Raw genomic sequence first — 15,746 nt, forward strand, 5'->3', positions numbered from 1 at the left:
CCTATGCTAGTTACTCCTCTTGTAAATAGCATTCACATGAAATAAAACATTGAGACCATTCAACAAAGCACACTGGGTAATAACAATTCAACATTAACATTCAACACATGGACTGGTTGCTATCGACTCGTCTCTAGGCTTCCTCAGTCATTGTAAAGCTGCCGAAGCTGAACATTATCCAAAACATTTCTCAGCCGAGCGTCAATTTAGGAGCTTGCATGCCACTCCTTCCTTATCAAATGACTTGAAAAGGCTGTTCACAATTTCACAAATAATCACAGGGACCGAAACATACCTAACGTGCCAACTTTTTCCGGGTTTATCACGTATTTTAACTTTTCCCCCGCTGTCTTGCCGTTTTAATATTTTCCCGTAGAATATCCCATATACTCTATAACATTAGTCCTGCCATCTGGCCTGTCTCTGTGTTGTCCTGTTGTTACCCCCTTGCCCTTCCAGTGAAACAGATGTCTTCAAATCATAATTTTGCTTGCTTGAATGCGAACTTAGAGTGATGTTAACCTATTTAAGTTAACAGTGTGGTTATTGTGAGAGCACGATTCATTGGCGCTTGCAGTGTTTGACCGTATGTCTACGTGTGCACCTGCCTGTCGCACCATCAGGTTACTCAGCTACGAGTAAAAACATAATTTCCCCTGTTTGTATATTCACTCAAAGTTGGCCTACCTTAACTTACCAACTCTACACTGTAGACCATAAACTGGCTATGTATATGAAATAACCAAATTTGTTAAACTTAATGAAGCAGAATTACGCACTGCTAATTGGAACATAACACATTTTGTTGCGCAGGAGAGAGAATGACAGCGATTAACAAATTGCACTTGTTGCTGGTTACCAATAAATACTATATATTTTTTTGCAAATAACAAAAACAGAAAGGATGGAGACAGCAAAGCTAGATAAGGGCAGGAACAAGGTAAATTGGTAGAAATGCTTGTCAAAACGTTAGGAGCTGATGTGTGGATGAATGAAGCACAAGTATGCTTTACTATGTTAAGCATCCCCATTGTTTAGCTACACGGTAAACTAAAAGTAAACCAAAGGCAAATTTAGCTTTTTTAGGGCTGTATAAAGTTGACCAAATGAATATAGGCTGTTAGGCGTGAATAAAGTAAGCTACTTTGTTACTCCAACCCTTCCAACGTTGATGGGGACGAATGTTGACATTTTCCCCATATATTGGGTGAGAAACCCGGGAAATCTCCCTTATTTTCAATGTTCAATCTATGGAACAAAAGAGAACGTAGTATGGCGACAGAAATCAACAATCAAACAAGCCACTTTGATTTTTTGCTGTTTTCATGAATACAAAAGTTGGGTGAACCCCCTCCTAGACAAAAATGTTGGGTGACCCTCCCCTGAACAAACAATAAAAAGACATGACCCTCCCTTATTTTCCTCTGAAGGCCCCTTCAATAAATAACGAACAGTCCCTAATCGCCGATCCTGATCCAGCCATCAAGCTTTATTGACCATCTTCGATACAGACATTAGAACTAAAACACAACGCAACATTTTCCTGGAGAAACCAAAGAGACAGAAGAGACACACAAGAACACTCAACACAACAAACATCCTGCCATCCTGCATTCCCTCAATCTTGGCATATCACAATGGTGAGGTTCCGGTTCCGGTTAGGTGATTAATGGTGTTGGCAGTGTGATACACCGTGATCTCAAACCCTACAATGTGTATAAAATAAGCAACTAAAGCTTTATTTGAAAAACAAAGAAAAATATGCAGCTGAATTAAACAACGCAGATGTCCTCAAAACCAAGTACAAGACGTGGGAAAGGAAAGCAACAAGAAATCGAGTCGGCGTCAACAATGGTAGACGCCGGTGAAATAAAACAACTCATTACGGATCTAAAGGAATCTCTCTCTGGAGAAATCCAAGATTTTAGAACCGAATTCAGAACTTTCAGAAATGAAACGGAGAGAGATATTAAGAAAATAATGCAACAAACCACAGCCTTACGACAAGATGTGGAGGCCCTGACGAAGAGAACATCTGAACTAGAGACCAGGGTAAGTGAACAAGAAGACGAAACTTTTAAATATAAAAATGAAATCAAATCTCTACAAACCTGCATTGACGAGATGGGTGAACAGATGGACTACATTGAAAATAAATCCAGACAAAACAACGTATGCATGTATAACATAGCTGAAAACAGTGAAGGTGACGACATGACTACATTTATTCAAAAACTATGCAGAGACGTCTTGTTCATTGAAAATGAGCTGCCAATCGCTCGTGCGCATAGAATTGGTCAACGAAAGGAAGGACTCTTAAGACCAGTTATTGTTAACTTTGCAAACTACAATGGAAAGAAAGAAGTGCTTAAGGCTGCCTGGTCTAAGAAGGAGATCCTCTTCAATGATACACGCATATATATGGACCATGACTTCACGACAAAAGTGAAACAACAGCGAGCGGAATATAAACTTCTGCGGGAGCAACTAAAAAAGCTGCAGCTCAAATCACATATTCTGTCTCCAGCAAAACTCAAAGTTTTCAACTCGGATGGAACTACAACAATCTACAGGAATGCAGAACAAGCTCAAAAGGATTTACTACAAAGAGGCCTTTACAAGCCAAACGAACAATTGGAGAAGGTCACGAGATAAATTTAAGAAACTGCTTGTAAATCAACAAACTGACGCCGTCGTACTTGGGTTGATTGGGATTATATAAGATTAAATAGTGAATATTATGTTCGTGGACAACACCTGAGGGACACATCCAACATGAGAAGAAGGATTAAATTACTAACTCAAATCGCTTTGTTGGGTCTTTGGAACGGCCTTGTGAAAACAAGAGGACACTGATTGCTAATTGGACTGACCGTCTCTCTCTCTCTCTCTCTCTTTAGGGATTCCGTACAAGGTTGGGAAAGGAAAGATAATTACTCCGTGGGGGTGTAGACAGGATGTCTGGGAGGGTGTGGGTGGTGGGGGGGAGGTGGTGGGGGGGTTGGATATATATGGGTGTAGGGGATGGTGGGATGGGGAGTGTGAATGTGTGTGTGTGGGGGGGGACTAGATGTGTGGGTGTGTGTATGTGTGTGTGTGTGGGGGGGGGGGGTTGATGAATGGCTGTGTATGTGTGTGGGGGGGGTTGGATATATGGGTGTGTGTGTGTGGGGGGGGGGTTGGATATATGGATGTGTGTGTGTGTATGGGGGGGGGCTGGATACATGAATGTGTGTGTGTGTGTGTATGTGTGTATGTGTGTGTGTGTGGGGGGGGGGGGGTTGGATGTATGGATGTGTATGTGCATGTGCGTGGGGGGGGGGCTGGATATATGGATGTGTGTTTGTGGGGAGGGGGGGGGGGGGGGTTAGATGTATGGGGGGTGTGAATGTATGGGTGTGGGGAGGGACGATGTACGTATGGGTGTAAGTGAGGGTGGGATGGGGGAGTGTGTGTGAGTGTGTTTCGGAGTAAATGGGTCCATATGTAGAATTGTGAGGGGTTGGGGGGGGTGGTGGTATGAAAGATGAAAGGTTATTAATATGACTGTCTCACTTTCTTGGTTGGTTTAACTTACTTGGCTTAACTATGTAATGTTTTGTTAATAAATAGCAGATTTATTAATACTGAAAGGGTGAGAGAAGCTGTAGTATCCCTGCCAATGAAGAAATTATATTATTTAGTGTAGGTCTTTTGAGGCGACTATAAGTACGCCAAAACAACCACTTAGAAAAGATGGTTGAAGATAATGACATTTTTGGAACCTTTTTTTTGTTGTTCATAATTTTATTTTCCTGTTTATGTTTTTTTGTTATTTCTTTTGCCTTCCCTATTTTGGTGTTTATTTTTTTATACTTATTTACCCAACCCGCTAATTTCCCGGTATTTGCAAATACATACAGACATAGAGTCAGGGATATGCTATCCATATTACAATGGAGAATAGCTAGTTCAGTATATTTGCGGACTTGTAAACAGTATATGGTTATAATGAAGCAAATTAGTCCCCTGTTTACCTTTAGATGTGTGACCTAAATATAATATCATTAAATGTGAATGGGTTAAATAATCGAGTAAAGAGGGAAAAAATCTTATTTCAGATGGAAAAGGATAAGGGAGATATAATTTGTTTACAAGAAACTCATTTGCAAAAAAAAGAGCATGAAAAACTTAAAGCAACAACTAAAAGCCAGGTGTATTTTAGCTCATATAACTCCAGTCAGAAGGGTGTGGCGATAATAATTAAATCTCATGTAGGATTTGAAAAAGAATACTGTGTTATTGATAAAGAAGGTAGGTATGTTTTGGTTGTGGGTAACATAGAGGGTATAGAGGTCTCTATTCTTAATGTCTACTATCCTCCAGACACAGGAATAGAATTTATGTTACATTTGACAGAGCTTTTAGTAACAAAAAGTAAGGGAGTACTACTGATGGCAGGAGATCTCAACTTTTTGCTCAGAGATGGGTCTGGTAGATGTGTGGAGAGCACTTCATCCAGGGGAAAAAGAGTATACATGTTTTTCAGGAAGGCATTCAGTATACAATAGGCTGGATTATTTTTTTATGTTTAAAGACAATATAACACTGGTTAAAAGATGTATGATCAGCTCGATAAATATGTCAGACCATGCAGCTGTGACACTAACAATAGCATTAAACTCTAAGAAAGGTAAAACATTGTGGAGATTAAATAACTCATTGTTACAAGATACAGAATTCATTGATAAAATTAAAAAGGTATTAAAAGACTATGTAGAGATCAATGATCAAGATGATATAGATCCAATTTTGTTATGGGAAGGTGCTAAAGCTGTTATGAGAGGCCACATCATTTCCTATGCATCGGCTAAAAAAAGAGCAAGGGAAGCACGACAGAAATGGTTAATTGAAGAAATAAAGAGGATAGAAAACCGACATAGCAAGACAAATAGTAATGACGACAAAATAGAATTAAAAGAAAAACGTTTTAAATTGGATCAATTACGTACACTAGAAATTGAAAAATTAATGAAGTTCACGGATCAAGAAAATTATGATGGTGGCCCAAAGTTTCTAAAAACCTTGGCATATAAATTAAAAAAACAAATGGAAAGAGTACATATCACAAAACTAAAAACAAAACATGACAAATTAATTATTGACAAAGAACAGATTGCAGAGGAATTCGCCAATTACTATGAAGATTTATATAGAGAGGAGATAAGTGAAAATATAGAATCAATTCAGAATTATTTGAGTAAGATAGAAATGCCAAAGTTAACAGAAGAGAATAACATGGAATTAATAAAAGACATCACATTAGAGGAAGTAAATAAACAAATTCGAGACATGAAAATAGGAAAAGCTCCAGGTGATGATGGTTATACAAACGAATTCTATAAAGCATTTAAAAATGAATTAACTCCCATACTGGTTGAAGCATATAATCATGCATTACATACAGGAAGATGGGCACAAACTTGGATATCATCTATTATAACTCTTATACACAAAGAGGGGAAGGATGCCACAAGGTGTCCTTCTTATAGGCCCATATCACTACTCAATACAGATCACAAAATAATATCAGCCATATTAGCAAACCGGTTAAAAAAAATAATTGCAGATGTAGTAAACATTGATCAGTGTGGATTCATACCGGGAAGACTATTGGGGGATAATATTAGAAGAACCTTAAATATAATTGATTATACTCAAAGGCAAAGTAAGGATATTGGTTTAATTACATTAGATGCAGAAAAGGCATTTGATTTAGTTAGCTGGCCATTTATGTTTGAGGTTCTTAATAAAATAGGTTTAAATAAAACATTCTGTTTATGGTTAAAAGCAATATATAGTAATCCAACCTCTAGAATAAAAACGAATGGTACTTTGTCTAGAAATATTAAAATACAAAGAGGTACTAGGCAAGGAGACCCTCTTTCTCCTCTATTATTTGCAATATATATTGAAGTGCTAGCAGCAACAATAAGACAAAACACAGGTATAAAAGGGATACATATAGGACAAGATGTACATAAATTAGCATTATATGCAGACGATATTATAGTTTATTTAGCAGAACCAGAAGAATCAGTGCCGGAGTTAAAGAAAACAATCCAAGAATACAGTGCATTTTCAGGATATAAGGTAAATGAACATAAATGTGAAGCCTTAATAATTGGGAAAGAAATTACACAAGAGGTCAAAGACTGCTATAACTTTAAATATGTGCAGAAGATAAAATATCTGGGTATCTACATAAGTAAGAAACTGAATGATTTGTATGAGAATAACTATGGTGTGCTGGAGCATAAGGTAAGGCAGGATTTGAATAGATGGAGAATAATACCAGAAGGAATGTTTGGAAGGGTGGAAACTATTAAAATGATGGTCCTCCCAAGATTTTTATTTTTGTTTCAGGCATTACCATTGGCACTCTTAGAATCCCAGTTTAAGGTATGGAACAAATTGATTTATAATTTCATTTGGAATAATAGAAGACATAGAATTAAATTAAAATCTTTAACTCAACAAAGGGAAGAAGGGGGGTTAGGTGTGCCAAATTTACAAAACTACTTTTATGCAACACAAATTCAAACAATAAAAATAGCCGCAAGCGGCAATGGCGGGCCCGAGCACCTGCGGGTCACAACCCGTGACATGTCGGAATCCAACAAAGCTCAGACGTGGTGCATTTGTGAAATGTACATATTTGATACGTGTGCTATTTGTGTTTGTATTTTATTTTCTGCCACATGTACTTGCTTGGCCAGGTGGGGGCGCAATGCAAGGCAGGCCCATTGTGTGTCATCATAATCATAATATAAATTAACCTGAGAAATTTCAGATTATTCATTTTAAGCAAAGAACATTTCTGATACACTTTTTGGCCAGATGGTGGCGCTATATTAGGCATTTGAATTACACGTGAATATCATCACAATAATGATATCCAATATTTTGCAAAGTTTCAGATAAACCAATATAGGCATTACCAATTTCTGGCACATTTTTCTGCTTGGCCAGGTGGTGGTGCTATGCCAGGCAGGCCCATAGGGTCTCTGGATATCATCATAATTATAATTTCTATTAACCTGATAAGTTTCAGATCATTCATTCAAAGCATAGAGCATTTCTGGCATATTTCCTGTTAGACCAGATGGTGGCGCTATGCTAGGCATGTGAATTATACAGTATGTGTGAATATCATCACAATAATGATATCCAATATTTTATAAAGTTTCAGATCAATCACTTAAGGCATTGTCCATTTCTGGCACATTTCCTACTTGGCCAGGTGGTGGCGCTATGCCAGGCAGGCCCATTGGGTGTCTGAATATCATCATAATCATAATATCTATTAACCTGAGAAGTTTCAGACCATTCATTCAATGCACTGTGACTTTATGACACATTTCCTGTTTATATGGTGAGATATTAAAATCATGACATATTACAACATATAAAAAATCCCTTCACAATTTAACATCAGCAACATCTTGGCAACTTATTTGCCAAATTTCACATGAATCTGACAAACCGTCTAGGAGGAGTATGTTAACATGTTACATCACTGTAATTGCCATTCTTTCTGTTGCCAGGTGGTGGCGCTATGCCAAATATGCATTAAGGGCATGTGAATATCATCACTCCCATGGTATTCAAAGACCTGTGAAATTTAAAACATTTCAAGCCATGCATGGTGAATTAAGACACATTTATTGTTTATGTGGATAGGTATTAAAATTCATAGTTTTGCCATTTCGTCAAATTACAACATATAAAAAAAAAGCTTCACAATTTAGAATCAGGAGCATATTGGCATCATGTATACCAACTTTCACATGAATCGGATCAACCATCTAGGAGGAGTATGTTAAAATTGATCATGTCCACAATGCACAAAATCCCAATTACCTCACTTCCTGTGGGCGTGGCTAATGGCATGTTAATACAAAAGTTGATTGTTTTTGGGAGTTACATACACCCACCAAATTTGGTGTGTGTATCTAAAACTATATGCCCACCACAATCACAGTGACATAAGGGGGCGCTATGGAGTTCCTGGGCAACGCCCGGTGCCAAGGCTTTTCCCCTGTGTATTCATTGTACCTCTTAACGTGTGTGCCAAATTTCATGTGTTTTCACCGATGGGAAGCACCTCTTTTGGCATCACAATTCATCACATTTTAGTCCGCACAAAATCCCAAATACCTCACTTCCTGTTGGGCGTGGCTAATGCATTGTACATACGAAAGTTGTTCATCTTGGGGAGATACACACACCTACCAAATTTGATGCGTCTAGCTGAAAGTATGTGCCAACCACTGCCTCAATCACCTAAGGGGGCGCTACTGAGTCCCTGGGCCACGCCCGGGGCCAAGCTATTGTACCTAACTGCTTTGCGTGACACCTGATGTGTGTGCCAAATTTCAAGACTTTTCACCCATGTTAACCACCTCAAAAAAGGAAAATGCTCTGAGACAAAGTTAAAACACTCGTAATAATAATAATAATAATCCTTACAAAAACAATAGGGCCTTGCGCCCTTCGGTGCTCGGGCCCTAATGATATGGATGAACAAGGAAGTAGAAACTAAGTGGATTAGAATAGAAAGAGAATTGGCAACTGTATCATTAGGGACTTTACCTTTCCTAGGGAAAAAGACTCAAAATCTTCACACAGGTCAAAATTTTAGCATTTTGAACACAATAAAAACTTGGAAACGAATTTGTAAAAAACTAAAAATAAAGACTGATTATGTATATCTCAGGGAGATGGCGCATGACCCAGACTTCCTACCAAATAGAATGGATCAAATCTTGAACGGTTGGGCTAATAAAGGATTAATATCTTTCTCACAAGTTTTGAACAAACACATGGTGGATACATATGAAAATATAGCTTCAACATACGACTTGGATAAAAAACACTTTTTCAAGTATCTACAGGTCAGAAGTTATGTTAAGGAAAACTTAGCGGAGCAAACAGAAAATGATTTAGTACAATATTTAATTAAGAATAGGAATACAGGTAAGGGGAATCTTTCAAGAATATACAAAATACTCCAAAAACTCACCTTGGTAAAGGTTGAAGTTAAAGAAAAATGGGAAAAAGAGTTGAAAATTGATATCACAATGGAAAACTGGATAGAGTCACTAAAAGGAAATACTGCAATAACACAATCAAAATATTGGAATGAATTTGCGTGGAAATTACAACAGAGATTCTTTATTACACCTGACAAATGCGGGAAATCTCAGCCGTTAGGGACTAGTTGTTGGAGAAGCTGTGGAGAGCAAAACGCAAATTATAGCCATATTTTTTTCTTATGCCCAGTACTAAAAACATTCTGGAAGGAATTTGATAAAGCGATAACACATATTTTTGAGTTGCGACAGAACTTAGCATTAGAAAACCTTTTAGGTATATGCCTGTCCAAGAAAATAGAACCTAAATATCAAAAATTGTTTAATATAGTACGTATATCTGCAATAAAACAACTAACAAGGGGATGGAAACAAGAAAAAGCCCCAGATTTGTGTAAGTGGCATAGCACAATAGAAAACATCTTGGATATGGAAAGACTTACTTTTAGAATTAGGAACCAACTTAGTAAATGGAATAAGTTATACCCAGAAAAAATACTACATAAAATAATTATTTATTTCAATAATAGAAATGATATGCACACATCGGTCAACAACACAGATAATTCCACACAGGACCAAAGACACATGTAGGCTTAAACACCCCCCTATAAATGGCCAAAAAACGCGCCTATAAATATCTAAAAACGAGTACAATTGCACATAGAATAAAATAGTATTATGTAGGCTCAAATACCACTCCCCTTCTTTCCCTCCCCCCCTTTTTTTCTGTGTGTCATGTTTTGTTTTGTATGGAGTATTTATTTATTTTTATTCATTTATTTCTTTTTTTTTGGATAAGTTTTCTATCATGTTACTTTTGTTTTTTTTGTCATGTCTTTTCTTATTTCTTTTTTATATGTATAAAATAACAAAAAACAAAAATTGCAATGTAGTGTTCTACCGTTGAATAAAATGGGAGTATTACGGGAGGCTACTTTTGTGCCTGTTCGCTACAGCTATATTTTGCATATTGCAGCCAATACGTCAACTGGGCTAAAAGGCATGTTAGGTTACCTTTCCTTCTCTCATTGCATTCTCAGAATATCATCCTGTTCCTCCTATATCCGATGAATTCGGTGGATAGAAGAATTAATTTTCTTCAATCTTTGCATCTTGGCTGGCTAGTCTAACTTTCCGATTTTTCTGCGCGCTCTTGGATTTGATAGAAGCGACTACTAGCGAGTTACAACGCGAAACTGCTAACGTTGATGGGAGGTGTAGTTTTTATACTGCATTCGCGACGTGATTCTATGGTTTGCACAGTAATGTTTCTCGATGTTGCGGTGTATTTTGTAGACAAACATTGACATGGTTAGAAGTCATTCGCACCAGTGCGCCTAAATATTTTTTTGCACTCGCACGCCATCATTTTTACTCGCATGTGCGAGTGAAATGGGCGCACTGTAGAGCCCTGGGGATGCATTTGCACTGTTCGTGCTGATGAGAATGAGTTCAACTGTAAGGTCCTCAATATCTGGGAACTCTGATTGAGAGACCTGGAGAAATCAACAAAGAACAATTGTGTGTTAATTGAATATCTAATAGGCATTACATGTCAAGTGATACCATGTCATATTAAGTTTATCATTTTCTCTTCAAACTTTTCCAGGGCAGTTGCATTATTGAAATAATTACTTGAAATAATACTACTGTAAGTAACTTCACTGGAGTTTCTTGGTAAAAAAAACAAACAGAAAAACAAAAGCTTGAAATGTAACTCCAGCGTTATTCGACGCATAGCCCTGTTGTTCGAGGTCACGGCTGTTCGTATGAATAAAATTAAAAGAATTAATGGTGCAACATAGACCAAGAGGTTGCCACAAGCCTTTTATTGTCAGTATGCATTTTGGGTAACAAAAAGACCTATGGGGAGTTTCCATAGACTCTATGCCATGGCTTGAAAGTGGTCAGAGATAGTCCTACTGAATATGTAAAAATCTTTGAGTAAAACAAAAGTTTATGAAGGGGGTAAATTTACCCATCCAATTTGCCACTGGATGGCAAGCACCTCAAATTATGCACCTTTCAGTACATACTGGATGAACATCTTTGAGCAGGTTTACTTTCCTTTTTTCATATTACCCACATAACAAATTAACAGGAAAACACCTAAGATGTATACCAACACCTAAGATGTGGTTTCTAAACCACAAGGCCTACAATAAAGTATTCTGGTCAAATCAGTTCCTATCGCGGGTAATCTGAGTACCCAGAAGTTCACATCATATTGCGGGTGACTTTGTAGTTTAGAGCCCTATTTCTACTAGCCCTGCTGTCTGTACCACGTCCATTACGGACACCATCATCACGATTACCACTGCAACCTCCAAGCTATGTTGGGCAGACGGTCGAAATAAGCATGGTATGCTTAGTGGACACTGTCGTATACACGCAGACGCACCTCCATTCAATAGACGATCGATCATAATCTCCAAAAGGATATTCTCCTTCAGATTTAAAATAGGTGAATAACATAGCCTACCTAAGACTTCATAACACGTAAACGTTTTTCAACATTTGGTGTAGGCCTAGGCCTATTTCTGCTAAATTGCTAAATTCTGCTTCAATTTATGCAACACTATGGCCTGCATCGCTTCCGCGTCATTACAAATGCACGTCTTTGTGTTTCTCGCGTGTAATACAAGTATTTCCTGAAAGCTTTGCGCAGCGATTTTGGGTTTGAATGAAGCTCTGGATGTCTAGCACATAGTGGAGCAGAGTACAAATGAGATTCATCACCGTACTTGGAACTATCGTCTATTTTAATCAGTATCGTTGTTTGTCGCAATTAAAAAAGTCTCAAGGGCCGGATTACATTATTATTTTGACATACGTCGCGGGCCGGAATTGGACCGGACGCGGGCCGGATTTGGCCCGCGGGCCGGGTGTTTGAGACCCCTGCCATAGAGCATTTTACAAAAATGTGGTAATTTCCAGAGATCTACAAAACCGCCTAAAAAAACTATCATTCTATCCTTTGCCACTCTCTGACAGTTTATCACAGTCAATCTAATGGTACCAAAATAATCTACAAGACCTCTGCTTTCAAAGGGGGTCAAGCACATGAATATAAGTCAAAGTATGTGGAAACAGGGGTATTGTTAGTAGGCGGTGTGCAAGTTCGAGCAAAAACTAAAAATAGGGGGGTAAGTGTAAAGATTTAAAACACATTTGGTCAGAACCACACATGAAATGAATCTATTCCAAGTATTTGTACTTCTTACCTAGGATTCCAACATGATTGCAGGCCACCACCGAACCAATAGGCTATGTCTGCGGAGAAGGACGTCTGATATGATCTCCTTACTTCTCAATGGCAATGTTGTTTGCACCAACTTCTGAATCTGTGAATTGAAGGACGAATACACATTTGAACAATACTGACAATCTCTATTAGGACTACACAGCTGACATGCAAATTATACACATTCTGACTGAGCATGAACTGTGTGTGACCGTGTCAAATGAATTTACTGACATAAATGTGCAGGCATCATGACAGTGGACTAACGTTAATGGAGGAAACATTGCTAACATGCTGTAAACGATAATGTTGCAGGACCTGTGCCCTGTTATTAAGCAGCACACCACAAAGCTTGCACTTCCAAATAATTGTGTTAAATAGTGCTAACAGGGGTTAATTAGTTCATATTTTTAGTACTCACATTGGCAAATTGAGTTAGATCCCTTGCACTAGCTGATCCAGCAAGTGCTGGCATACAGCAGCCAAATTCTTAGCTGCTAGTGCTAGCTAGTTCTAACTGGGTAAAGTTACGTCAAGTAGCCTAAGACAATATTTTCAAACATTCAGATTTTTAAACAATATGATAAAGGACGTGCTTCACCTCACTTTTCGGTTGCGGTTTTTCTCTCTTCTCATTGTCTCGTCGTCTATTTTCACTGCGCTTGTTCTCGTCTCTTGTCATCTGGTGGTCGACCGTTGCCGGCGTCGCTTGTCACTCGGCGTTGTTGTCTGTCTCTCAAGACGTTAGACCAATAGGCTAGTTGGTGCTGTACACAATGTCCACGTATGACAGAAGATCCGCCTACAAATTTGCTACAATTTGCGTGGGGAAGTAGCTTGCTTCAAGAAAGTTTCAAGAGTTTGGCTTAACTGCATTATAACTCGTGTACAGTCAACGTTGCAATCTACTTGGTGCAAAATGTGGAGAAATAGGCTACTTGTGTGATCACAATGTTCTTCTGTAACCTAACTACATTTATGTTGCAAATGTAAAACAGTGCACCTTGCTCTGCACCTCTGACCGACCTATCCTAAAGCCCCAGTTTTTTCCCACGCTTTCTATTTTATTCAAATGACTTAAAGCGGATGAGTGCTGGCAACTTAAAAGTTCAAATTTGTTCAAGTAACACAGACGATTAGAGTACTATTAACTTTTTTCCATTTTTGAGTGTTTACAAATCAAAAACATTGTTTTTCTTTTTAGTGTTAGGCTACTGTTCGGTTTTACAGTGTAGTCTGGCATTTACTAGGAAATGCATCTCTAGTTGTAGTAGTTGTTGTGATCTGAGCTGGTCTGCCTCTCACCATTGTTTGTTCTCTGCAGGGCACTCAGGAAGGTCTTCTTCCTCCCACAGCCAGCTCTCTGGGAACTCTGACCTGGAACTGATCTCCTCCGACTCAACATAAAAGTCATCATCGTAAACTTCTTCAGCCAGGTATCCAGATGCAGGAGCACAATTTAACTCAATTTAATTACATTTTAGTAATTCATACGGCAACATTAACAATATACATTTTCTCAAAGTACTTGACAGACCTAAGACCTAAGTCATCTTCAACAAGCACAAAAAAGAAGGTGTTGTGTCTCACCATCAGCCACAGGGTCATTGCTTTCTCCTGCATTTCTCCTTTTTCCAGGCAGCCCAATCACTACACTGCCACAGTTTGCAATGATGGCAAATCCAACATTCTGTGTGCATTTGGTGTCTGGAAAGTCAAGAAAGAGGAAGGAAAGAGGAAGATGAAGAAGAAGGGAAAGACCAGGGACCCAGGAACTATTTTCCTTTCCTTAATATGCCTCATCTTATATTTGTTGAATCCTTTTAGCAAATTACAAAAAACAAGCAAAAATAGATGGGTATTGGTTTCCTTTCCCCCTGTATTTCCCTCCCATTCCTTTACCTATTTCCTTCCCTCTTACCTCATTTTACAGATATAAAAAACATCTGCTGAATACATTAATGCAAATCTCTTCAATGTAAAAGATATCCAATGCAGTTTCAACAGGCGAAGACAATCTTCAAAGAACCAACCAGGTAGCCTAATGTTTGGGTCGCAAGATGTTACCGGGGGGCCAACAGCAAAATTGCAAGACTGCATGGTTCTCTGCCTGAGGTGCAATGCCAGTTATGCGGTATGCTGCCAGCTATGCTAGGCGCATGATTACAAGTTTCTTTACCATCAAAACTACTTCAAAAGTACAAATTTGTCAGGCTGAAACTCACTGGTTTGGCTATCTTTTTATTGTACAAGTTGCTTCAGTTAAAAAAATGCAAACATACAAAGTGATTCCTTATTCAGGTATCATGTACATGTAAATAAGACTTGTGGATGTCTGTTGAGTATGTCCGAAGTGGACAGTAGTTTACCTGAGTGTGAATGTTAATATATTGGCAGTGGACAGTAGTTTACCTGAGCGTTCAGTTGTGAATGTTAATATATCTGCAGTGGACAGTAGTTTACCTGAGCGTTCTGGTGTGGTCTTGTCAGTGTTGGTCTGGAAGACTAAGCCGGCATCATGGAACACCCACATGCTGTTTTGACCACTGCCAAACGTACAACCCGTGTCGTGCTTCTCAACTACATCCCAGATCTGCCGAAAATTAGTTAATAAATAAATTAGATCTCTCTCCAGGGTTGGAATTTCACGGCGGCCACGTCGTTGCCCCTTGCGTTGGCCGTGATGCCCCTTTGAAAATCAGAGGTTTACAGGCCACTGTGGCCTTGGTGCCCCCTTCTTTCAATATTCTGGTTTGCGTCCGACTAATAGCGTATTTTATTAGCCTATGGCCTGACAAAATAATCTTAGCTTTTAAACGATGTTAGCCGTTTGGTGAACGGTTCGCGGGACAAATAAATACTATGATTAAATTGAATCATATTCTAGGTTCTGCGGCTATCTCCCTACCCATTCATCTTGGTGGAATACTTCACAAACCCTTTGTTCAAAACATGGCAAACCATATATCAAAATAAACAGGAGACCTTACCGAACAGGAATGTTTAAAGCAGTTCCCTTTACAGTTAGCCGTTCCAGAGTAATCTGGTTTTGAATTTGCAGCAAATTTCAACATGCATGTCTCCAAATTTGGACTTTAAGTTTCACAACATGTTTACATTTTTCTACGTGATTTCATAACAGGCCAAATACAAAATAAATGCAAATAAATGTTACAAATATCGCCTAGATGTCGGTGAATATTAAAATCAGAAGATATACAGCTCGACTAAGAGTTTGTTCAAAACAGGCCAAATATAAAATAAATGTTAAATATAGCCTAGATATCTGTAAATTTTACATGATCAGATGATTTACAGTTCTATGTAATATGTTATGTTTCGTGCTTTTTTTTTTAAGGTTTCAT

At 38.3% G+C, this 15,746-nt stretch overlaps 1 protein-coding gene across 1 annotated transcript in view; it reads right to left on the minus strand.

Annotated features, from left to right (window-relative positions):
* The window catches only part of LOC143118071 (complement C3-like), a 182,495-nt gene that overhangs the window by 73,336 nt on the left and 93,413 nt on the right, over positions 1–15,746 (minus strand). Inside the window, exons 24-25 of the mRNA XM_076279307.1 lie at positions 14,845–14,974; positions 13,687–13,804 (exon numbers count right to left, since the gene is read on the minus strand). Coding sequence (XP_076135422.1) covers positions 13,687–13,804; positions 14,845–14,974 — 248 coding nt within the window. The remainder of the gene's footprint in view (positions 1–13,686; positions 13,805–14,844; positions 14,975–15,746) is intronic.

The sequence above is a fragment of the Alosa pseudoharengus genome, unplaced genomic scaffold, assembly GCF_046254945.1.
Source record: "Alosa pseudoharengus isolate Yale_2024_CS ecotype anadromous, Long Island Sound unplaced genomic scaffold, YU_APseudo_1.1 YU_APseudo_1.1_scf_1, whole genome shotgun sequence".
NCBI lineage: Eukaryota > Metazoa > Chordata > Actinopteri > Clupeiformes > Clupeidae > Alosa > Alosa pseudoharengus.